Source organism: Bufo bufo, chromosome 5 (assembly GCF_905171765.1).
Source record: "Bufo bufo chromosome 5, aBufBuf1.1, whole genome shotgun sequence".
NCBI classification, from domain to species: domain Eukaryota; kingdom Metazoa; phylum Chordata; class Amphibia; order Anura; family Bufonidae; genus Bufo; species Bufo bufo.
Window position 1 is genome coordinate 38,002,655 of NC_053393.1, and position 24,954 is coordinate 38,027,608.

General features: G+C 45.2%; 1 protein-coding gene across 4 annotated transcripts in view; it reads left to right on the plus strand.

The window, feature by feature from the left end:
- ASAP1 (ArfGAP with SH3 domain, ankyrin repeat and PH domain 1) overlaps positions 1–18,982 on the plus strand; it is a 188,508-nt gene extending 169,526 nt beyond the window's left edge. For 3 of the 4 annotated variants that reach the window (XM_040431226.1, XM_040431229.1, XM_040431228.1), the window contains 13 exons: positions 2,764–2,855; positions 2,958–3,144; positions 4,697–4,782; positions 6,125–6,240; positions 6,767–6,834; positions 6,961–7,068; positions 7,380–7,602; positions 10,423–10,584; positions 12,424–12,493; positions 13,047–13,105; positions 15,047–15,555; positions 16,848–16,970; positions 18,031–18,982. In XM_040431226.1, the coding sequence (XP_040287160.1) occupies positions 2,764–2,855; positions 2,958–3,144; positions 4,697–4,782; positions 6,125–6,240; positions 6,767–6,834; positions 6,961–7,068; positions 7,380–7,602; positions 10,423–10,584; positions 12,424–12,493; positions 13,047–13,105; positions 15,047–15,555; positions 16,848–16,970; positions 18,031–18,105 (1,878 nt within the window). In that variant the 3' untranslated portion in view covers positions 18,106–18,982. The remainder of the gene's footprint in view (positions 1–2,763; positions 2,856–2,957; positions 3,145–4,696; positions 4,783–6,124; positions 6,241–6,766; positions 6,835–6,960; positions 7,069–7,379; positions 7,603–10,422; positions 10,585–12,423; positions 12,494–13,046; positions 13,106–15,046; positions 15,556–16,847; positions 16,971–18,030) is intronic. The other variant, XM_040431230.1, reaches the window with a different exon arrangement.
- Positions 18,983–24,954: the final 5,972 nt, after the last annotated feature.

Sequence of the window (24,954 nt, forward strand, 5' to 3'; positions counted from 1 at the left end):
TACAGGATGTAACCCAGGATCAGTACAGGATAAGTAATGTAATGTATGTACACAGTGACTCCACTAGCAGAATAGTGAGTGCAGCTCTGGAGTATAATACAGGATGTAACTCAGGATCAGTACAGGATAAGTAATGTATGTACACAGTGACTGCACCAGCAGAATAGTGAGTGCAGCTCTGGAGTATAATACAGGATGTAACTCGGGATCAGTACAGGATATGTAATGTAATGTATGTACACGGTGACTGTACCAGCAGAATAGTGAGTGCAGCTCTGGAGTATAATACAGGATGTAACTCAGGATCAGTACAGGATATGTAATGTAATGTATGTACACGGTGACTGTACCAGCAGAATAGTGAGTGCAGCTCTGGAGTATAATACAGGATGTAACTCAGGATCAGTACAGGATAAGTAATTTAATGTATGTACACAGTGACTGTACCAGCAGAATAGTGAGTGCAGCTCTGGAGTATAATACTGGGTGTAATTTAGGATCAGTACAGGATAAGTAATGTAATGTATGTACACAGTGACTGCACCAGCAGAATAGTGAGTGCAGCTCTGGAGTATAATACAGGATGTAACTCAGGATAAGTACAGGATAAGTAATGTAATGTATGTACACAGTGACTGCACCAGCAGAATAGTGAGTGCAGCTCTGGAGTATAATACAGGATGTAACTCAGGATCAGTACAGGATAAGTAATGTAATGTATGTACACAGTGACTGCACCAGCAGAATAGTGAGTGCAGCTCTGGAGTATAATACAGGATGTAACTCAGGATCAGTACAGGATAAGTAATTTAATGTATGTACACAGTGACTCCACCAGCAGAATAGTGAGTGCAGCTCTGGAGTATAATACAGGATGTAACTTAGGATCAGTACAGGATAAGTAATGTAATGTATGTACACAGTGAATGCACCAGCAGAATAGTGAGTGCAGCTCTGGAGTATAATACAGGATGTAACCCAGGATCAGTACAGGATAAGTAATGTAATGTATGTACACAGTGACTCCACTAGCAGAATAGTGAGTGCAGCTCTGGAGTATAATACAGGATGTAACTCAGGATCAGTACAGGATAAGTAATGTATGTACACAGTGACTGCACCAGCAGAATAGTGAGTGCAGCTCTGGAGTATAATACAGGATGTAACTCAGTATCAGTACAGGATAAGTAATGTAATGTATGTACACAGTGACTGCACCAGCAGAATAGTGAGTGCAGCTCTGGTGTATAATACAGGATGTAACTCAGGATCAGTACAGGATAAGTAATTTAATGTATGTACACAGTGACTCCACCAGCAGAATAGTGAGTGCAGCTCTGGAGTATAACACAGGATGTAACTCAGGATCAGTACAGGATAAGTAATTTAATGTATGTACACAGTGACTCCACCAGCAGAATAGTGAGTGCAGCTCTGGAGTATAATACAGGATGTAACTCAGGATCAGTACAGGATAAGTAATGTATGTACACAGTGACTCCACCAGCAGAATAGTGAGTGCAGCTCTGGAGTATAATACAGGATGTAACTCAGGATCAGTACAGGAGAAGTAATGTATGTACACAGTGACTGCACCAGCAAAATAGTGAGTGCAGCTCTGGAGTATAATACAGGATGTAACTCAGGATCAGTACAGGAGAAGTAATGTATGTACACAGTGACTGCACCAGCAGAATAGTGAGTGCAGTTTGATAAGAATTCAGTGTAATATAATTGATTACATGACTCAAGGTCACACAGGATTATAAGGCTACTTTCAAACCTGCGTTCAGGTGTCCGCTCGTGCGCTCCGTTTGAAGGGGCTCCCGAGCGGTCCTGAACGCAGCCGCCCGGCCCTGATGCATTCTCTATGGAGGCGGATCCACTGAGAATGCATCCGCCAGCCAGCGCTCAGCCTCCGCTCCGCTCAGCTGCTTGCAGCGTTCGGGTGTCCGCCTGGCCGTGCGGAGGCGAGCGGATCCGTCCAGACTTACAATGTAAGTCAATGGGGACGGATCCGCTTGAAGATGACACCCTCTTAATAGTGATCTCCACAGTTTCCTGCCCCCTTAACACTGACCTCCACAGCTCCCCAACCCCTTAATAGTGACCTCCACAGCACCCTGCCCCCTTAATAGTGACCTCCACAGCACCCTGCCCCCTTAATAGTGACCTCCACAGCACCCTGCCCCCTTAATAGTGACCTCCACAGCACCCTGCCCCCTTAATAGTGACCTCCACAGCACTCTGCCCCCTTAACAGTGACCTCCCTAGCAGCCCACCCCATTAAGATTGACCTCCACAGTGGCCCATCCCCTTAAGAATGACTCCCTTAACAGTGGCCTCTATAGTGGACCCCCCCCCCCCCCTTTAACAGTGACCCCCTCACAGTGACCTTCACGGTGGTCCACCCCCTTAAGCGACCTTCACCTCCAAAGTGCCTGCCCCTTATCAGTGACCTTCACAGCTCCCCATTATCTCAAGAATATTATGTCCTAGAGAGCTGAGACCCAATGTACCTACGTGCCAAATTTGGTGTCCACCGCTTCAGGCGTTTGTCTGTGCAGAAAGAACAGACAGAAATTGATTTATCTATATATATATATAAATGTATATATGAGGTTTAAATTGTAAAGTACATGTCGGTTACACAGCTGAGGACCCCTTTAACACGGTGAATGCATTGGCCTCTTTGCCACGTTGTGTATGTACCTTCTGTGTTCATGACGGATCCTCACGGCTCGCGTTTCTGCTCCTTTTCAGCTGGCCAAGAACGTAGGAAACAATAGCTTCAATGAAATTATGGAAGGGAATCTACCTTGTCCGTCACCAAAACCGAATCCTTCCAGCGACATGTAAGTTTCCTGCCATTAGCTGAGGCCCTCCGAGCTAAATAACTAATAGTGGGATAATGGCGGTTTACAGTGAAGATTCATACACCACCCCCTCCCTCATAGGACTGCACGTAAAGAATATATCACAGCCAAATACATCGAGCACAAGTTCTGCCGGAGGATCTGTTCTTCAGGGGCGGAGAAGCAGAGCGAGCTGCTGGAGGCTGTGAAGTCGAGGGACTTACTTGCACTAATCCAAGTCTATGCAGAAGGAGTCGAGATCCTGGAACCACTAGTAGAATCGGGGCAGGTAAGGACAATGACTCCTCTAATGCCTGAATTGTGCTATTTGATGTTAGGCGTTGATTTGTTTTGGCCCCAACCCTCCTGTATTTATGGTACCGCCCCCGAATAGCTGCTCTAGGGAGGTCCTACAGCTTGAAGCTTTTCTAATCGTTTGCACAGGGATATATGTGATTTTTATTACCTCTTTTCCAACTTTAACTATTTCACCAGGGAATTGCACGATGATCGTTTTTCTCTGATAATTGTATTCCTAGTGTATTTCCCTTTAAAGCCATTGTCCAGGATTTTTATATTGATGGCCTTTTTTTTAGGATAGGCCATTAATATCTGATCATTGGGGGGGTCCGACACCTCCGCTGATCAGCTGTTACCTTGCAGTTCCGTAGCTGCACTCGCCAATCTGATATTGATGGACTTTCCTGAGGACAGGCCATCGAAATCCTGGACAACCCCTTTAAGTAAGGCTACTTTCACACTTGCGCTTTCCCTTTCCGCTATTGAGATCCGTCATAGGATCTCAATATCTGGGGGGAAAACACTTCTTTTTTTCTCCCCATTTTGTCAATGGGGACAAAACTGAACGAAACGGAGTGCACCAGAATGCATTCCGTTGCGTCCCCATCTGCAAGCAGCGTTTTTCTGTCCGCGATGTGGTGCGGAGCAAGACGGATCATGACTCACAATGTAAGTCAATGGGGACAGATCCGTTTTCTCTGAAACAATTAGAAAACGTTTCCGTCCCGCATTGACTTTCAATGGAGTTCATGACGGATCCGTCTTGCCTATGTTACAGATAATACAACCGGATCCGTTCATAACGGATGCAGACGGTTGTATTATCAGTGATGGAAGCCTTTTTGCTGAACCCTGCCGGATCCAGCAAAAACGCTAGTGTGAAAGTAGCCTTAGGCTACTTTCACACTAGCGTTCGGAGCGGATCCGTCTGATGTTTCATCAGACGGATCCGCTCCGATAATGCAGACGTTCGCATCCGTTCAGAACGGATCCGTCTGCATTAAAACTTAGAAAATTTTCTAAGTGTGAAAGTTGTCTGAGCGGATCCGTTCGGACTTTACATTGAAAGTCAATGGGGAACGGATCCGCTTGAAGATTGAGCCATATTGTGTCATCTTCAAACGGATCCGTCCCCATTGACTTACATTGTAAGTGTGGACGGATCCGCTCGCCTCCGCACGGCCAGGCGGACACCCGAACGCTGCAAGCAGCGTTCAGGTGTCCGCTCACTGAGAATGCATTGGGGCCAGACGGATGCGTTCGGGGCCGCTCGTGAGCCCCTTCAAACGGTGCGCACGAGCGGACACCCGAACGCTAGTGTGAAAGTAGCCTTAGCGATATCACAACCCTGTGCTTAGAATATAAATTTTGCTCAATGCTGTGTAAATACATTTTTGAACAGGGTAGGATATTAGACAATTGCTGGAAAGGCAATTCCCTAATGCAATATTGCCTCCATATTGGAAGTTCTCCTCCATGCTCTACTGGCGGGTATAAGTGAAGTCAAAGATTCATTGATCAGGTCTCGTTCTGTCTTGCAGGAGCCCGGTGAAACCGCTCTTCACCTCGCAGTGCGTACTGCCGACCACACGTCCCTTCCCTTAGTTGACTTCTTAGTACAAAACTGGTGAGAATTAGTTTATTGTCTTTATTGAGTCGTTTTTTCTTTTTTATGGTATTGCTTTGTTGACTCCAAGCGATCAGCTGCGATCTGTGAGGAAACCTGGCAGCAAGTGTTGAGATTCCCTGCAGCACCCCCACAGGAGGAATGAAGTATTACACAGTGTCCATTCACATCAGTGGGCTGTCTGTGTGATGCAGGACAGGACAGGTCTTCCAGTGCAAGAAATGCTCTTTGTAACCGCTCTCCACTCTGGCCAAGAGATTAGGGGGGACCCCCACCCCCCTAACCTAGAATAACCTAATGGGGTGTACGGAAATGGGTTTACTAAACCAGTACAACAACCCCTTTAAAAATGTATAGAGGATGACATGATCGATGACTGATTTCCTTACTAACAAAAATCCAAATCTTTAAAATAAAAAAGTGAATCTCCAACTTTGAATATGAAAATCATCTTGCTTGCTGTCAGTGAATGAAATCCTGTCCATGTCTAAGGGCTTTTTTTATGCAGAGCGATGCTGAAACTTATGTAAACACGGACGGACTGCATGTGGTCCATGTGTGGTCTGCTTTTCTCATAGATTCTTGTGGGAAAAATTGGAGCTGGATGTTTAAAACCGCTCATGTGAATTGACCCACTGACTTTGAACAGGCTATTATCCAGCCTGGGCGCTGTGGGGGTCTCCTCTCAAACAGCCCCCAGACAGGAAAATCATCTGTCTGAATAATCCCTTATCATTCCTCCAGCTGAAGGTTTGTTACAATTGTATCTACACAATACTATAGGAGTCCGCAGCACAAATCTCTCATTGATTTTGCTACAGTGTATCAGTTCAGATCTCGTTTCATGCATCGCGTATTCCCGACATGCGCCACTGTATAGGCATACGCTGGCACGCGTTGGCTGTTTTTTCCCATAGTAAATCAAAAATATTACTGTTCATGTGCACAGGGAGATATAATCAAGAATGTTTCCATTCACTGACAGCAAGCAGAGAACAACTGATGAACTATATTTTGTGGTGTTTATTCTAATATTGTTAAAAAAAAAAAAAAAAGTATTCCATCTGGGACATTTATAGCCTATCCGTCTGTGGGACCCCCACCTATCTCGAGAACGGACCCCCCATCTCGCAGCTGCTGTGAAATGGAGAGGCCTACTCGGCTATTTGCAGGACTCCCATAGAAGTGCATGGAGAGTGTTAAACATGCACAGCCGCCTTTCCGTTCGCTGCAGGAACGAGACGGCAGACGTGGGGCTATCCGACATGTGATATCCACAGTGGCCGCTGCGTCCTCCTCTCTTACGTGATTCTACCGTCTCTCGCCTTCTCTCTCTCCGCAGTGGAAACTTGGATAAGCCGACGGGAAAAGGCAACACGGCGCTGCACTACTGCTGTATTTATAACAAGCCTGAATGTTTAAAACTGCTTCTGAGGGGAAAACCAACTATCGACCTGGGTGAGCAGAGCGGCCATGTCTGTGAGGGAATGGAAAGAGTCCTCAGATCATGCCTTTTACTCCACTCCCATCCAAAGCTGCAGTCAGCTGTGCTGCAAATCCATTCCCAATATCTCAACTGAGATCCTGCGCTTGCCTGACTGCCTTCAGCCACCTCTAGGGGGAGCTAATTGTATACAGCTTCCATAGAAGTCTATGGGAATAAAAGAGTATGCAGCAAGCTCCCCCTAGTGGAGGCTACCAGCAGTCTATGTGGATGATTGGCCTGTTCTTACAGGGAGCAATCCAGAATGAAATGCAAGGAGGGGGATAAGCCTTCCAGGGCATGAGGGATATTAACCCCTTAAGGACTTATGACGTACCGGTACGGCATGTTTCCCAAGTCCTTAAGGGGTTAAAAAAAAATCTAGAGGACAGTTTTGCTTTGGATTTCTCAGAAATGTCTCTATTCTCCTTTACGCACACTTGTGATGGCGCCCCCTGCTGTTGGTATGGTAGATGTATCTATAGATCTCTTCTCTTGTAGTAAACCAGCTTGGCGAGACTGCGTACGACATGGCGAAGAGACTGAGGGTAGCGCAGTGCGAGGAGCCGGTGAGTGGCGGCGGCCCTGGGTTACATCATTACTGGGGTTGGCCTTTCCGTATGCTGCTGCTCTCCAGTCCGGTGCAGCGAGCGGATGATGGGAGTTTCATTCACTTCTGATTTCCATCATTACAGCTTTCTCAAGCCTCGGCCGGTAAACTGAATCCGCATACCCACGTGGAGTACGACTGGAACCTGCGGCAGGAAGAGATTGACGAGAGTGACGACGACTTGGACGATAAGGTATAATGTGTCCGATTGCTGTCTGTGAATGGAGGCTCACAGGATGCACCTTGAAATCAATCTGTCCGATCTGTCTTCCCTACCCCTCAGGGGATGGTCAGGCTGCCCCGGTACACATTAGGTTGGTGTAGAGGGGCGTTCTGGGTTTGGCTGTGCGTATGTGAGGTCACCTAAAAATGCAGCTAACCCCAGTATCCCCCTCTCCTGATATCCTGGGGTCCTCAGTGATGACATATAGGGAATACTCTGTGCTGTGTTCTCATAAGAATCTTTTATTTTATTTTTTTCTTCTTTTTCTTCGTCTTAAAAAGCCAAGTCCCATCAAGAAGGAGCGTTCCCCAAGACCCCAGAGCTTCTGCCATTCTTCCAGTATCTCCCCTCAAGACAAGCTGCCTCTGCCGGGTTTCAGCACTGCCCGAGACAAGCAGAGGTTGTCTTACGGAGCGTTCACTAACTTCATGTCCACCAGCACCGAGTCCCCAACGTCCCCAAACACTGACGCCCCTCCGCTACCCCCCAGGAATGCAGGCAAAGGTACGTGGTACATGGATGTGGTTAATACACGCAAACTTCTCACAGGGCGTCAATGTATTGGTCGCTGCCGTTGGTATACGCACCACGGAGCCCCTCCACAATGGAACCCCCACCTATATGCAGGATATTCCCATTCACTGACAGCAAGCAGAAACCTTGAATCTAAGCACAATAACATTGTAAGGATGCTTAGTATTATGCCGTGCAGCGATAAAGCGTACAAAGTTACATAACTTTGTGATATACTTTGTTTCAGCTCCTCGCCTTATCAAGATCTCTGCTTGCAGTCTGTGAAAGGAACCATTGCGGTTCACACGATAAAACAAGAAGATGAAATAACGCACACGGCTCTGATACACTGTTACATGCCCTGCAGGGCTTCAGATAGGTTTTACACAATGAACAAAAAAACGGTGTCAAATCAAATATACCGTATCGCACTGAGCAAGAAAAACTAGTTGCATTTAGCAAATTTTCCTAATATATTTGATTTGCACACATTCTTCCCTCTTGTCACCACTAGAGGGCGAGCTGTGGGTGGCACTGATCATTGAGATTATTCAACTGTGTACAGAGCTCCCCCTAGTGGTGACAAGAGGCAGCTGAAATACACACTTACTGTATGTATGATTGTGGGGTAACAGATGAACGGGGCTTTGTCTAAATGGTTCTTCCCAACTAGAACATTTTATTGATGTAACAAGTTCTGCAGCGCTGTCATCACATGTTGCCCTTGGTTGGATTCAATACCACCCCCCTGCACTAAGCCACTGTGCTGCCCACTACAGGTTATGCCATACGTGTCAGATAAACGTAGATGCCACCTCCAAATCCCCCACCTATGTGGAGAATAGGGTCCCCTGACCGGCCTGTTAAGAACGGAGATTGTATGTAGAGGTGGCAGTGCACGTGCACTGCCCTCCATTCACTTCTATGGTAGTTGTGGAAACTCCGGCTCCATTTAGGTGCAGACGTGGGACCTGCATCAATTAGAAATTGATGGCATAAGCACCTGATTTAAAGGGGTTATCCAATCCTATAAACTGCCCCCCACACTGAATCTACTTACCTGGCTCCCCGTTCCCTGCACCGCTCCTGGTCCCCGCACCGCCGCTGCTGCTGCTTCTCCCTGTGCGCAGATGAAAGCATCCGGTGTCTGGGGAGGGGACGGGGATGAGCCTTCCTAGCATCGCGGGTGACACTAGGCTCGTCCCCGTCTGCCATTGGCTGCTCCCCCCCCCTACACCGGATGTTTTCATTCGCACACTGGGAGAAGCAGCAGCGGCGGTGCGGGGAGCCAGGAGCGGTGCTGGGAGCCAGGTAAGTATATTTAGTGTGGTGGGCCTGGCATATTGGGGGGCTTTTTATAGGATAAAATAGTGTTAGTCGGATGCACAGGGTGGTTGATACACCAAAGAAGGGTGCTCTCAGTCTTACAGCGTCACCCCGCTGTTACAAAGAAAAGAATTGAAAAGGAAATGACTGGGCACACCTAAGGATATTTAGTGACCAACAATTTATTTAGGTTAAAAAGGCAAGTAAGTTGCGGTAATTGAAATATCAGATATATAAATGCAGAAAAATTAGACAGTAAAAGGTTAATATCGTTTACACACTTGAACAATAATTCATATAAAGATTCATATAAAAAGGTTCATATAAAAATCCATGTAAAGGGTTCTGTGTATTTGTGGTTAATGTGTAGACCAGTCACTAGATGGCAAAAGTGCAGTAATTATGTGAGTGCACCACATCGACCCCAATCAGGAACAAGTTCGTACCGTTTTCACAAAGAAAAGTCGGTCTGAAACTTTCCCCCGGAGGGCTGCGATACTGCAACCGCATTCAAACAAGCGGAACCACGTGCAGCAAGTCAAACGGGTAACAGGTGACCCAGATTATTTACTCATTGCGGGATTCACCTGAACGTAACGAAAAATCCGGGAATAAAGTTCCGAGAGACGGCTGAGGCTTCTTCTATACGAGAGAAACCCTCCAATACCGGTAAGACTGTTCCTTAATATATTTCCAGCATATTGTCGGATCCTTCTCTGACTGAAAGCGGGACGCCGCTAAGTCAGCTACGGAGTAAGTTAAAACTTACAATTCCTGCACTTTTGCCATACCAAGGCCAGTTTACTATCTCTAACTAACATTTGTTTCCCTTGGACTCCCATGACCACTCCGGGGCAGTGAATTCCTATGTCAAGCTGATTATTACATTCCATCATCTGATCACGGTTTATATTTCTACGAAGTTATTTATCCACTAACTATTGTTTGCATTGAACTCTTATTGACATCAGATTGCTGTTTTGATACTAGTCCAATTATCTTGTATTTATTCCATCTGTCCATTTGTGTTTGAGGTGTAGTTATCAGTCACGAGTGGTACTGCTGCCATCTAGTGACTGGTCTACACATTAACCACAAATACACAGAACCCTTTACATGGATTTTTATATGAACCTTTTTATATGAATTATTGTTCAAGTGTGTAAACGATATTAACCTTTTACTGTCTAATTTTTCTGCATTTATATATCTGATATTTCAATTACCGCAACTTACTTGCCTTTTTAACCTAAATAAATTGTTGGTCACTAAATACCCTTAGGTGTGCCCAGTCATTTCCTTTTCAATGCTTTTTATAGGATGCCCATGCAGATGTGCTGCTCATTTGCCTTATAAAGTATATTAGAAAAGGCTGCGACTCCTCTGCTGGAAGGTGCTCGTTGCGTCTCGCGTTGCGGTATTGCTGATGGTTTCTGTTCTGCAGGACTTGTTCAGTCAGTAAGATTTGTGTGTGTGCTTTTCTAGCTCCATCCGGTCCTACATCAGCCTTCTCTTTAAGCGCCCAGTCCCCTAGCGGCAGCTTCACTTTGTCCAAGAAGAAAGCACCTCCCCCACCCCCCGGACACAAACGAACCCTCTCCGATCCGCCAAGCCCGCTACCGCACAGTAAGGGCTCGGTATCCTGGGGTGAGTTGTGGAATGAAGGTGATGAACCCCCTTCTCCCAGACTCTGTGCCTCTTTCTCAGCTTTACTTAAGGACATCTGTCCCTTTTTACTTTCCTGCTCCTGTACAGCTGAGTCTTACGAGAAAGGATTCATCTGCTGTCTTGCTCCATGTGACTTATTGGGATTCGTTATGTCATAAACGTCCGATAGGTGGCGCTGTCACCAGTCTCATTTAAGGGGCCCGGTACCAACCGGTCTATGAACAGGGCCGTTCACAGAAAGGACGACGCTTGGAAGCAAAAACCAAAACCATCAGCCCTCCAAATAGATTTTTGCTCTGCCCTCTCCTGACATGTCTGTTTTAGTAACAAATTGCATTCCCCGTGTAATAACTGTTCTGGAGCATCTATTCTCATGACTCTATGATGTGCCATTCCTCTATTATTCCTACTAGAAGTTGTGCATGAATTCCTAGAAGTTTGCAATAAAGGTCCAGATGGGTGTTGCCTGTTGTTGGTATGTCCCTGCACAGTCTGACACTGGCAGCAGTGATTGGATAGTGGCAGGCTGTGCAGGGACACACCCCCACGGGTAACACCCATCTGGACCTTCATTGCAAACTGCTAGCAATTCATTCATACCGTCTAGCAGGAATAATAGAGGAATGACACTTCGCAGAGCCATAAGAATAGATGCTCCAGAATTGTTATTACACGGGGAATGCTAGTCGTTGTCAGGAGAGGGGACGGGTCCTATTTAAAGGGGTTGTAGGAGATTTAAAAAAAAAAGAGAAACACAGCGGCTCTCTTTTAGGGCTCATGCACAGGAACGTATTTTCTTTCCGTGTCCGTTCCATTTTTTTTTTTTTGCGGACCGTATGCGGAACCATTCACTTCAATGGGTCTGCCAAAAAAACGAAAGTTACTCTGTGTGCGTTCCATTTCCGTATGTCCGTTCTGCAAAAAAGTAGAACACGTTCTATTATGGTCCGCATCACGGACAAAGATAGGACTGCTCTATTAGGGGCCGGCTGTTCCATTCCGCAAAATATGGAATGCACACGGACGTATTTCTTTGCGGATCCGTATTTTGCTGAATGCAAAATCCATACGGTAGCGTGCATGAGCTCTTATCCACAGGTTGTGTTGGGCATTGACACTCAGCCCATTTTATCTCTCGCTGCAGTACCAGGCACAGCCTGTAGACATGAGTGGTGCTGTTTCTGGAAGAGAACGGCCGTGAGTTTTTTTTCTTTTTTTGTATTCTCATATCCCCAGCAGCTGAAGAGGCACAGACCACTGTTTTGTAGGGTGTCAGGTCATGCTGGGAGTTGTAGTTTTTCTGCAGGCTGTACATCTGACACACCCTGCCCGCTCCTGTTTTATGGGCCTAAGATCTATACTGTATTAGATAATTAGTCATATATGTCCCAGAATTCCTTTCTGCTCTCGCTGACATTTCTATGCAGTGATTTCCCTAAAAATCTGCCTTTATACTTCCACTGACTTGCATACGGTGGGGGAGGGGATGGCAGAGACGGACGCATAGCCTGGATAACGCATAGTATTTCTATTGTGCACCGTTTTCCTATAGAAACCTCCCCCTAGTGGACAACCGGAAAATACATGCACCGCTACATATAGGAATACAGGATCCAGTCTTCTCAGCAGCGCGGGGTGTTGCCGTCACTTCTTCATACGTTTTCTCTTCTCCTTCGCCTCTAACGCACTTTTTCCTCTCTGCTTAAGGCTTTTATCCTGTTCCAATTCCTCTCCGATGTTGATGCCGCCCCAGAATCTGAATGATGGGACCCAACAAGTCTTGTCTTATTATTCACTTGTGTGTATGTTCCTCGCCAGGTAATGACACGGGCCACAGCCCCGGAGAGAAATCTCTGAATAAGTTCGAGAGACTGACTCACTCCGCCAGGTGGGTGCCTGATTTGTTATTTAGGGAATTATTAAGGTGCAGTTTTCACATTGTCCACTAGAGGGCCTGTCACAGACCAGCACTTCCTGTTTTGTGCCTCTCTTTTCAGCAGTGTGGTGATAAAGACTGGGCGATGGGGATTTTGTGCTGCAGGGGACTAGATAGGCCGGATTATACCACTAGAAATAGAAGGGGGGAGCCTGAACTCCTCCTGACATGGGGGGGGTGTACTTTCTGGAAAGAGTGCCAGACTCTATGTGACTCAGTCCTATTAGCCCCAGCAGCGAATGTGTCTCTAATATGGCCGCCACCAGGTAGCTGCATTTCTACCCACATTGTTTTGGGCCTTAAAGGGGTTTTCGCTGTAATTATGCACTCTACAATAATCCTATTAAAGACCTGCATAAATGTGTATTTGGCGGTCACTTAGGGGTTAAAAATGGGAAAATAGGTAATCTGTCCAATACTTCTTAGTGATTGACATCACACACATTTACCATGATTTTTTGATGTTTTTCTAAATAGTTTTTACATTTTTCCCCCCTTCTTTTAGCACTGGAACTACAAAAACTACATTGGGGCCCAGAGTTTTGCCAAAACTACCTCAAAAAGGTAAGTGGTAACCCCGCTGATCCCAGCACATACGGTGACGCGCTCAGCAGAGGTGCGTGTATAGGCTGCTATTGACTGTTGCTCATTTCAATATGTTTATGACCAGTCATATGTAGCAGAGCTGAATGTGTTGAGTAGCTCTTTTGGATGTTTGACAGAGGAGTCGGCCCATTGCAGTGTGACAGGGTGTCGGTGGGAAACCATGGCAGCCAGGGGCCTAACAAAGGCCGCCAGATCCGCTATTGGCAGATCGTCAGTGTAACCCCGACAGGCAGGAATACATGGTGTGTCTGACCGGCTACATGTGAATACAAGCGCTTGGCTATCTCCAGCTGAATGGAGCAGCAACGTACGTTCCTGTCCACCGCTCCATTTACATGGGGTAACGCAAGCCCCCGTTCTTGTGTCAGCGGGAGGCCCCATAGGTCAGACTCCTCTCTCCTGGGGATTGGGATGAGTTATCATGGGACAACCCCTTTAAGGGGTGTAACGGATCTCCTGGCACCCCGACCGGGTACCTCCGTTGATAGATGCTCCTAGTGCTTTCCGAGGACTCCAAGCACTCCACTTGACACCGTACGCACTGCAGACCCCACGAACCGCCGAAGCTTGGTTAAGGTCTCACCGTCTCCTACCCACCCTGGACCTACGACAAGGCTCCAGGCTCCAGTGGGTGAACCTCTCCTAAAACCAGAGAGCAGGAACAGCTCTTAAAAGAGCTAGTAGTTATAGCCAGGGGAGTATAGCAAATCTCCCAGCGTATAGCAATCCCCCAGTGTTGATCAGTTACCCAAACACCAGCCTCAACATGATGAAGTATAAAACAGGCACTCTTTATTGAGGGCTACCCGTCCGTATTTATGCAGGTCCCCATCTGGTGGACACACCCCTAGGGGACCAGAAGGAAGACTGTGACACAGGACAGATACGTAGCACTCAGGAAACACAGACAAAACACATCCCCATAATGCATCATGGTTTCCTCCTCTCTGCCCTGCAGACACCCGAGGAGCAATTCAATTATCTCTCAGGACAAAGGGAAATCGCCAATACACATGTGGAGACAACAGGACAGAAATCGCCACCCAAACACACAATGTCACACCCCCACAGCAAACACAGACATTTAACATATCCTCAGATAGCTCAAGTCTGAGTGCATATTATTAGGTGAATGGCACTCAGAATACACAAATACAATAAAATTAGCTATCTGGGTACCCTCACATAACAAAATACAATTCCAAAGACAGATTTAAGCTGTGCGGCCGGTCTCTCCTCCTTTAAAGTTAGTATGGGCCATAATCCTGAGGCAAGAGGCTGGTATCCAGGCCCCTCCGAAACCCAGTGGCGAGGTTGGTTTCGCCACAAGGGGTTAAATGGATAGGTCATCAATATCAGATTAGCGGGGGTCTGACTCACAATCAGCTGTTTGAAGAGACCTATCCCAGGAGTCAGACCCCCGCCTATCTGATATTGATGACCTATCCTGAGGCCAAGCCCCAATTTGGGAAACCAGACTTACCCCTTTAACCTGAGCTGCAGTACCAGCGTAGCCCATGAACAGAAGGGGCGCTGTTTCTGGAAAAGAAGAAGATGCATTTTTTTTCTTATCTGGAAACCCCTCTAATGCAAATTTCCAAGAGAGAATTTAGCGCTGCTCCATGTCTGCAGGGATACGGACGCTCCGTAGAGCGTTATTATAGCGGTATTCAGGTATTATGCTCCATGTCTGCAGGGATACGGACACACCGTAGAGCGTTATTATAGCGGTATTCAGGGTTTAATGTCTGCAGGAATACGGACGCACTGTAGAGCGTTATTATAGCGGTATTCAGGGTATCATGCTCCATGTCTGCAGGGATATGGACGCACCGTAGAGCGGTATTCACGGTATCATGCTCCAACCCACTCCTCTGTTTTTTCCATTCTCCTTCAAAGTGGCTCTTAGAAAAATCGACACCACTCATCATCTCTCCATGGACAAATACAACCAGCAGCCGGACATCTTCCAGAAATCCTCGCAGCCTGGAGACTTGCCTCAGAAGCCACAACTGGCCGATCTTCCTCCAAAACCGCAACCTTCAGAATTCACGCAAAAGCCGCACATCGGAGATCTACCGCCAAAGCCCGGAGAACTGCCTCCTAAACCTCAGCTGGGAGATCTGCCACCCAAGCCACAGCTCGGAGATCTACCTCCCAAACCACAGCTAAAAGATCTTCCACCCAAACCTAACCTGGCAGACTTGGTGCCCAAGACCCCCGTAGCAGAACCGGTCCCCAAACCTCAAACCCCAGAGGTGAACCAGAATTCTCAGCCAGCCGAAGTGATTCAGAACTTGCAGCCGGCCGACCATGCTCCTGTCCAGAAGCAGGGCTCTGAAGCTTCCAACAATGGTCCTCCTCCTCTTCCAGAAACTCCGGTGCCACTTCCACGCAAAATCAACACAGTAAGTGTCCTCCAGGGAAACCGTACACACAGAAGGGGTCAGGATGGTGAGGTTTCATTATAGCACAGCCTCCCTTAACGGAATTTATTGAAGTTTTAGGTAAATAAATCATTGTGTAATGAAAAGTTTTACAACTTTCCAAAATACTCTGTGTTTCAATTCCTCCCCATTTGAGTATCTCTGCTTGCTGTCAGCCATTGAGGGGGCTGTCTATGTATAGGGCCATTTACAAGAAAGAGTTCTTATATACTTAAAGAGTCAGGGCTGCGCCATTAGATATCGGTCCCGCAATTTGTGAGTTTCAGAAAAATTCACACTTGAACCCTGACTCCATAATTGATTCTTCAAACCTTTGCTTTTGAGGCACAGTAGTTTTAGTTATGCCCCTGCTCTACAAGGGTATGAGAATGTTTTCATTCACTGACAACAAGCAAAGATCTTGAATGTATTGAGGGATTGAAATACAAATCATTTTAGAAAGTTGCAGATCTTTTTTGTTTTTTTCGACAATGTGCAAATTTTATAAAAAGTTGGAAAAAACCCTTTAACGCTGGAAAGTAAAGGGGAACGACCCCTCTTGGCCCATAATGCCCGGATTGACAGCTGCTGCGCCAGGGAAATTCTGGGGTTTTATCAATTCTTAGTGCTTATGCACAAACAAGGTTTTGTTTTTTTTGTCCATGTCCATTCATTTTTATTTTTTATTTTTTTCCATCTTGTATGTGGAGCTGCAAAAAACAAACAAACCTGAAATGACTCTGTGTGCATTCCGTTTCCGTACGTCCGATCGGCAAAAAAATAGAACATGTCCTATTATTGTCTGCATTACGGACAAGAATAGGACTGTTCTATTAGGGGCCGGGCATTCAGTTCTGGATTTACACGACTGGTATCCATGTTTTTTTTGATCTGCAAATTGTGGACCGCAAAACAACAACAGTTGTATATGCATGAGCCATTATATGGAGGAAAACCTCTGATTCCCACATTACAGCTTGGTGTTCGGCGGCGTTTCCGGTGACTCTGCACATCCCACTATTCATACAATATGTATAGTAACATAGTACATAAGGCCGAAAAAAGACATTTGTCCATCCAGTTCGGCCTGTTATTCTGCAAGTTGATCCAGAGGAAGGCAAAAAAAACCCTGTGAGGTAGAAACCAATTTTCCTCACTTTAGGGGAATAAAAAATTTCTTCCCGACTCCAATCAGGCATCAGAATAACTCCCTGGATCAACGACCCCTCTCTAGTAGCTATAGCCTGTAATATATTTTTTAATCACTTCTTAAGGGAAAAACCAAGCTGAAGAGAGTGAAGACGATATACGACTGCCAGGCGGACAATGATGATGAGCTGACATTCGTCGAGGGAGAGGTGATCATAGTGACTGGTGAAGAGGACCATGAGTGGTGGGTGAGTGTCCATAAATTATCTTCTTCTTGTTTTACCTATTGGTCTGACAATCAGCAGCAAGGGTAATTGAAGCCCAGCTGTAACTACTGGGTGAAAGGTGGAGGCCCCGCTATAAATATTGGGTGAAAGTGGATGTCCCTATTGTGACTAGTGGGTGGAAGACAATGCTGTAATGTCTAGGGACGAGGTCCTGCTATGGCTAGGAGGGGACAAACACTACTGTAACTACTGGGTAAAATGAGGAGGCCCTCCTTTAACTAGTGAATGAAAGGGGGTCCTTGTTTTAACTACTGTTTGAAAGGTGGAGGCCCCACTGTAATTACTGAGTAAAAGGGGGAGTCCCTATTGTAACTACTAGGTGAAAAAAGGACACCCTGCTGTATCTACTGGGTGAAAGGGGGAGATACTGCTGTGACTACTAAGGAACAAGCTTCAGTAACTGCTGGGTTTTAAGGGGATGCTTTGATGTGAATATTAGAGGTGAGGTGCTGCTGCAATTACTGGGTAAAATGGGTGGTCCCTATTGTAACTGCTGGGGGAAAGAGGACGTCCTGTTGTAATTACTGGGTGAAAGAGGAGACCCCACTATTTTTTGGGGGGGGTTACCTTTTTTAACTACTGGATGAAAGAAGGACATCCTATTGTAACTACTGGGTGAAAGGGGGAGGCCTTGCTATGACCACTCGGTGGGAGACACTGCTGTGACTACTAGGGGACAAACACAGCAGTAACTCCTGGGTTAGAAGTGGATGGTTTGATGGTGGGGTGCTGCTGTAACTACTGGATGAAAAGGGGGAGGCCCTGCTGGGACTGCTAGGAGCCAAACGATGGGATGGAGGAGTGACTGTAAGGGATGAGATGCTGCAGTAACCGCTGGGTTGCAAGGGGGATACTCTGCTGTCATTGTTAGGGAGAAAGGCACTGGGGTGGTTTCCAGGGTATGATTAGTGGGAGGGGGTTTACTCTGCAATCTGCAAGAGACTTGTAAGGCGGATTCACAAGTAGCTTTTTGTATATTTTCTCCTTTAGATGAAAACTGAATTTTATTTTCTATTTCCAGATCGGCCACATCGAAGGGAATCCAGAAAGAAAAGGAGTCTTCCCAGTGTCTTTCGTCCACATCTTGTCGGAGTAGAGCCTGGACATTTTAAGTGTTGCAAATCCCCCCACCCTGAGCGGTGTCCTCGGCTCGTTCCCGTGTCCCCTGCGTCTGTATATAAGCTTCTGTTCCCAGTACTTCCATTCTGTGTATTGTAAATGTACTATGTTATCCTGCCTCCACCAGTATTACTATAGCCAGACAAGCCGCCGCCGCCCCGGTTATCAGCACTTTTAGCCTCTGTGGGCAACCTTCATGTACTGCCAAGAGCTGTCTTGTCCATATACCTATAGGTACAGTATATAGATTATGCACTCCATGTCCGTCTTCAATTACACACAATACTGGGAGGAGGAAGGGAAGGCGTGCAAATCCGCTCCACCAGTATTCCCACCTGCAAAGCAAATCACGCTGCGTATTTATTACGGATAGAGCAATTTCAGGATAGATTTTGGGGGGGGGGAAAAAGAGAAAAAATCTGGTCTTTCTGTGCTCCGTACTCGTTTGTTTTTGACGTTTTGCGACACATAACTGTTACTTTGCTACAAGTAGTAAAAAAGAAAATATATTTCTATCTAAAGGCTTCTTTTATCAGAAGTGATATACATATATATATATATATATAATATACATAAATATATATATTAAAAAAAAGACATTTCCGTTTAGACCCATCGGACTCCAATCTAACGACAGCTAAACAAACGACTGGTCTGTTTACATTATGCATGCGTTTATCGAAAACCACACAAAAATTTAAAAAAAAAAATGTATAAAAAAACAAAAAACTCCAGAATACTTGAAACCTGTAATACGAAAAAAATAAAAAAACAGGGACAAAAGTGTAGTCCTATGCTTTGTTGTAGACCAAGTTGTTCTGTAGCTGTGAGGATCGAGGGGAATATTTTTTCCAGTAGAGAGATCTATATGACAGTATTACGTAACATAAAAAATAAAAATTTGGATCAAATCCGTGCGGTCAAAGGGCCTCATGGAAATGAGTATGTATGCCTATGTATATTTTTTTTTTTTTTTTTTTTTATTATTTAAACTGTACCATAAATTATTCATAGCTGAAAAGTGGAATGGACTTCAGTGTATATTGTTAGGTATTAAAAACGCAGACGCCGGAGCGGGGTCTCCCCGGTCGCCTTTGGGGTGACGCACGACTCCTTCTCGGGCTGTTGTAGGATCCTACGGCTCCGGCCGGATCATTGTGTTATGGACTGGAACCTGTTCATTGTGGTAATTGTTTAGATAGAAAAAAAAATGTACATATTGTAGGAGGGTTTCCATTTTATCATTTCCCCCGCCATGGACCCAGAAAAAAAAAAAAAAAAAAGTTGGCAGAACTTTTTGTTTATTGTTTTTTAATTTCTCATTCCTGTGCACTTCGAAAATAATTTTTATGTACTATTATTTGGGTTATTTTAAAGGCACATATTTTCTGCATGGAGAAATATTTTATTTATAATTTTTTTTTTTTCCTGGCCTAAGTTTTCAGTACGACGATTGAGGAGAAATAAATTTGGCTGCAGCAATACCACTATCCGTCATCTGTCCGACTTTGCATGGAGGGAAAGAGACAAACAAAAAAAATGTATTTTTCAAGTATTTCAGCAATACTCTAAGAGCCGGGTCATGGACGGGAAGGAAAGAGAGACTTGATGGGACGTTGGCTTCTCTCCGTCTGTGGAGTTTACCTTGCAGAGTATTTGAAAAACCTGGTACAGTAGACGGTTTTTAATGCAAAGTCACAAGCTCATTTTATTAATCATTCCATATTTTAAATGAATAAAAATGTATAAAGTGACAAAAGCGATAGAAAGTGGTGTTTTTATTATAAAAAAAAAATACATGCAAGGATAATTGTTATAAATAGTTGAATATTAATGAAATGTATTACTAAATTTTAAAATAAGCATTTCGTCCGAAAATACAGAAACATATATTGAAATAAGCTCCTCAGGTAAAGAAAAAATGTAAATCTTGTGCATGATTTCGGGCCATTTTTTTTTAATCACTGCATTGGCCTAAAAATACTTTTTTCAATTGCTGTCTATTAAAAATGTTCAGCTGTTTTTGAGATACAAGGGTTAAAAATCAGTCTGTCTCAAGCTGTCATGTCTGGGTTTTTTTTATCCCGTCATCAGACAGCTCAGGTGTAGCTCATGACCTCATAAGCACTAATAGTTCTATTATCACACGGATAAGAATATGGCTTCAATAAGTGTTTGAGGTCTGAATCTCAGAGATAAGAGCTACGTATGAGCCGCCAGATGATGGGATTCAAAGAAAACGGAAACTGACAGCCTGATTTTCAACCCTGTATCTCAGAAACAACTGAACATTTTTAATAAAGGCCTATTGAAAACAATTATCTGTAGCCCGAAGTAAGTAAAATGCCCACTAGGTGTACATAGGCTTTAATTTAGTGAAGATAAACCTTTTGGGGTGAAGATATTGGGCGTTCTGGCTGACCTGTGATATTAAAAAGACATGGATTGTTTGGAGGATCCAGAGGCATATTTTGAAGCTCCTTGGCCCTGCCTGGCATATAGTATTTATGACCCCTCTTATGTGGCAAAGGGACCTTTTGGGGGCCCCTAAACTCTGAAAGCCCTGAATGCAGTTGCTACCACTTGTAACCCCTACAGCTGCACCCATGGGAGGAGTAAGTGAAAGGCCAGAATGGGCACCCATGGACTATCATAAGACATTGGCAGACTCATTCCTGATGGAATTGGTACTTTTAGGGGTCGTGGCCAGGCACCGGAGAGAGATGGCTGCATAACGCTGAAGCTCCTGCACCCAGCGACGAAATAAAGCTTCCAGAAACCAGGCTATTTCACCCCTGCCTGGCAGCGATTCGGTCGAGATGGGGAAAACGCGCAGAGTACAGCACAAGACAGACTATGACCTCCGGCAGTACTTTTAGCCGGAGTGCTGTAAAGATGGCGGCGCCATGTGCGCACCGCTCCGCTCACTTCCCCTGACTTCATCTGATCCAGAGTGCTCCTCAATGGGTCTCACACAGCCAGATACAGTGGGCGCAGTCCCAGGAATACAGGGTCATCGAACCTTATCACCCCCCTCCACACTAATGGAGAGTGCAGAGAATAGCACACAAGGAGCAACACCAGACATGAGCCGTGCGACTGAACATGAACGTGGCGCGCCACAGCACTTCAGGCCAGACCCTCACAGTCTGGGACATAGGAAAAGCCACCCTGATGATCTCCAGAAGCTACCAAATGAGCAGGATAATGCCTCAAGGGATGAAAGGTCAGTTGGTAATACACGGGATGCCCTAGCAGCCCTACCTGTATCTCACTCCCCTGTGTCTGAACACGTGCATAAATGTATGCTCCTAGCCTTGAAATCCTTCCTCCATGAGGACATTACTAGCACCCATATCAGCATCTGTACAATCTGTACAAGCCTGGGACGCTAGAGAGAAGATAAGATGCCTTTATTGTCACTGTACAATACAATGAAATGTTGTTTGGAGCAATCCTAGATGCCATGGACAGAGGAACAAGAACTGACATTTAAATTAAAGTATTACAATAGAAAAAAAGAAACACATTGCACTAAAAAGCATTACTGTTCACAGTATATATATATATACATAGCAAGAGCAAAGTAGGAAGTGCTTATGAGTATATATACACACTGATCAGACACCACTGCAGACAAGAGATCATCATGGGGTCACGAATGCAGCAGTCACTTTCAGTCTGTGGTAGTTTCTATCCTTGGAAGGGGCAATAATCTCTGAGCATTTAGGAGACTGATTGCTTTGGGGTAAAAGCTGTTCTTCAGCCTAGTGGTGCAGGCATGTAGGGCTCTAAGACGCCTACCGGAGGGTAGGGGAGTGAAAAGGCTGTGGCCGGGGAGAGTTGGATCCCCGCAGATAATCTTTGCCCTGTTGCTGCAGCGAGCAGTGAAGATGTCCTCCAGTGATGGTAGCTGAGGACCAGTGATTCTGCCAGCCATTCTGATGATGCGCTTGCATATTAAAAAAAAAATGGGAGAATATGCAGAATCCCAAAATAATGTAATTGATGCCCATGGCAGAGGAGCTGGAGCGGGTGAAATCTAAGCTAGCAGACCTGGAGGACCGCTCACGACCAAATAATATCAAATTGTGGAGCATTCCAGAAACAGGCCCCTAGTCCAACATCACTTCATATATACAGAAATTATTGCAGTCATTAATTCCTAATTTATCGTCTCAAGATGTAATTAAAGACCGAGCACACCGGGTCCCCAAACCTGCATATCTGTCAGATACGGTGCCCAGAGATACACTAGCGAGTGTGCACTTCTTCCATGTTAAAGAGGCCATGCTATCTGCCGCCTGGAAAACTCCAACCCTACCAGAGCCTTTTCAAATCGTCAAGCTTTACACAGATCTTTCAGCAACTACCCTTCGCCAAAGGAAAGTGCTGGCGCCAATTACGTCACATTGAGACAGAGCAGCATCCCATATCTTGGTGAACAAGGATGGCACTATGCATACAATCAAATCACTGGAAGAAGGTAAGAAGCTGCTATCCTCATGGAACCTCAACTTGGCGGACTGGGGACCACCTCAACATCCGAAATCTCCCTGGAGGAATGAAAATCGACAAAGGAATCCACCATCATCTATACTGGGCTGACTTTATGCTACGTCACCAAGAATGAATGGTGCAGAATGCTGCAATCCCTCCTGGTACTACATCGGGGCTATATCCCCAACCTGCTGGTAACAGCCTAGAGCTGAACTCCGTATTCTTTATCCTTTCAAGTTCACAGGACTCTTGTTCAATGATTTCCTTTCTTGTTCTGTTTCAGGTTTCTTTGCCTTTATGTATACTGTCCTGGGTCGATTATACCCGGTATTCCAATGCCTGTTAAATGGTGCTCCACTTTATGTCACTTAATGTGAAGGGTCTTAATTGTCCACAGAAACGAGCTCATCTGTGGAGGGAAGCGTTGCTACATCATGCTGAATACATGTATTAGGGAAAGACGCTCAGAGGGTGAAGCACCATTCCATCCCAGTTATTATCCAGTCACATTCAGAAAAGAAAACAAAGGGTGTTTTGATAGCCGTTAGGAACACGGTTGCTTTTACTCAGGTTACGCAAATAAAGGACACACAAGGCCGCTACGTAATTTTAGTATGTTTCCTCAACAATGTCACACCATTGTCAACCTCTATATACCTAACAGCAGACAACTCTCGTTTCTGCGTAAGGAAATTAAGAGTCAATAAAGTCAAACAGGGACGCCTACTTATCTGTGGGGATTTTAACAGCATTATAGATCCATCTATGGACTCCAGCAACCCTAATAGGCTGGCTGATTCAGGCCTAGCGTCCCTTGTACACTCAGAGGAACTCTTTGATGTATGGAGGGCACGCCATAGTACAGAGAAAGATTTCACCTTCTTTGGAAGGCATGGGACGTACTCCCGTATTGATATGTTTCTAGTTGACTGCGCATTATTATATAGGAGTCAAGCAACCAGTATTGGCTTAATTAAATGGTCGGATCATGCGGCGATAACGCTCACTGTCCAAGAAAGCTCTGATAAAACTCCTGATAGAATATGGAGAAATAATACATTTCTCCTTGGCCATTCCACCTATGGAAAAGAAATAGAGACCGCCACTGAAGAATTTTTCTAATTCATCACAGGGACATAATGTAATCTGTACTTCGAATGGCTAGCCTATAAAGCTTTTCAAGAGGCGTGTTAATGAAGATAGGCCATAAAGATGAGAAAGCCAGAGAACATAAGCAAACCACCTTATTGGCTGAGAGAGACAAACTTGAAAAGCTGAACAAACAGAACCCAACAACTAACACTTCTCAATCCATAAGGAATACACGCAACCAATTAAGATACTTACTACTACATGATTATGAAAGGGCCCTGGTTAAAACTAAAACCAGATATTATGCCCAAAACAATAAGGCTGGCAAACTCTTAGCTTCTAAATTAAAATCCCAACATTCTTGCTCTAGAATCCCCTATATTAAAGGCACGGCCACTGGGGCTAAATATACAGATCCCAGAGATGTTGCCGCACAATTTAAATCATACTTTCGTGCTCTATACAATATAGGAGATCAACAACCCCCTCACGATGGCATATCTGCCTCAATACAAGATTTTTTTAATCAGAGCACAACTACCAACTCTGACAGAGGAACATTTAAATAATTTATGTGCCCCCATCACTATAGCTGAGATTCGCATCACCATTAAAACACTACCCACTGGCAAATCCCCAGGCCCAGATGGCCTCAGTTGAATTTCATAAGAAGCTCTGCACACTAATATCCCCATGCTTGGAATCAGTTTTCCAACAAGCCACACAGGGTGTTCCATTCCCGCCTGAGATGCTCTCTGCACTGATTGTAACATTGCCTAAACCGGGAAAAGCAGCAGACGTTCCCCCAAATTTTAGGCCTATATTCCTCTTAAACGTTGATATTAAACTATATGCCAAAATAATAGCCTCCAGACTATCTTCAATCATGCCTCTCTTGGTGAAGCCTGACCAAACTGGTTTTGTCAGGGGAAGACAAGTGTTCAATAACACTAAACGAGTGCTGAATATACTAGATTATGCTGAAACACAGAAAGTCCCTATGGTGGTGGTGGTGACATTAGACACAGAGAAGGTATTTGACCGTAATAACTGGTCCTTTGCATTCTCGGTGTTATAGCATATGGGCTCCAAGGGGACAATATTTTCAGCTATACAAAACCTATACAGCAATCTATCGGCTACAGTTTTTACCAATGGAGCTATCTCGGAGTACTTTTCAAATCCGCAATGGGACACGTCAGGGATGCCCTTTGTCTCCACTGATATTTATACT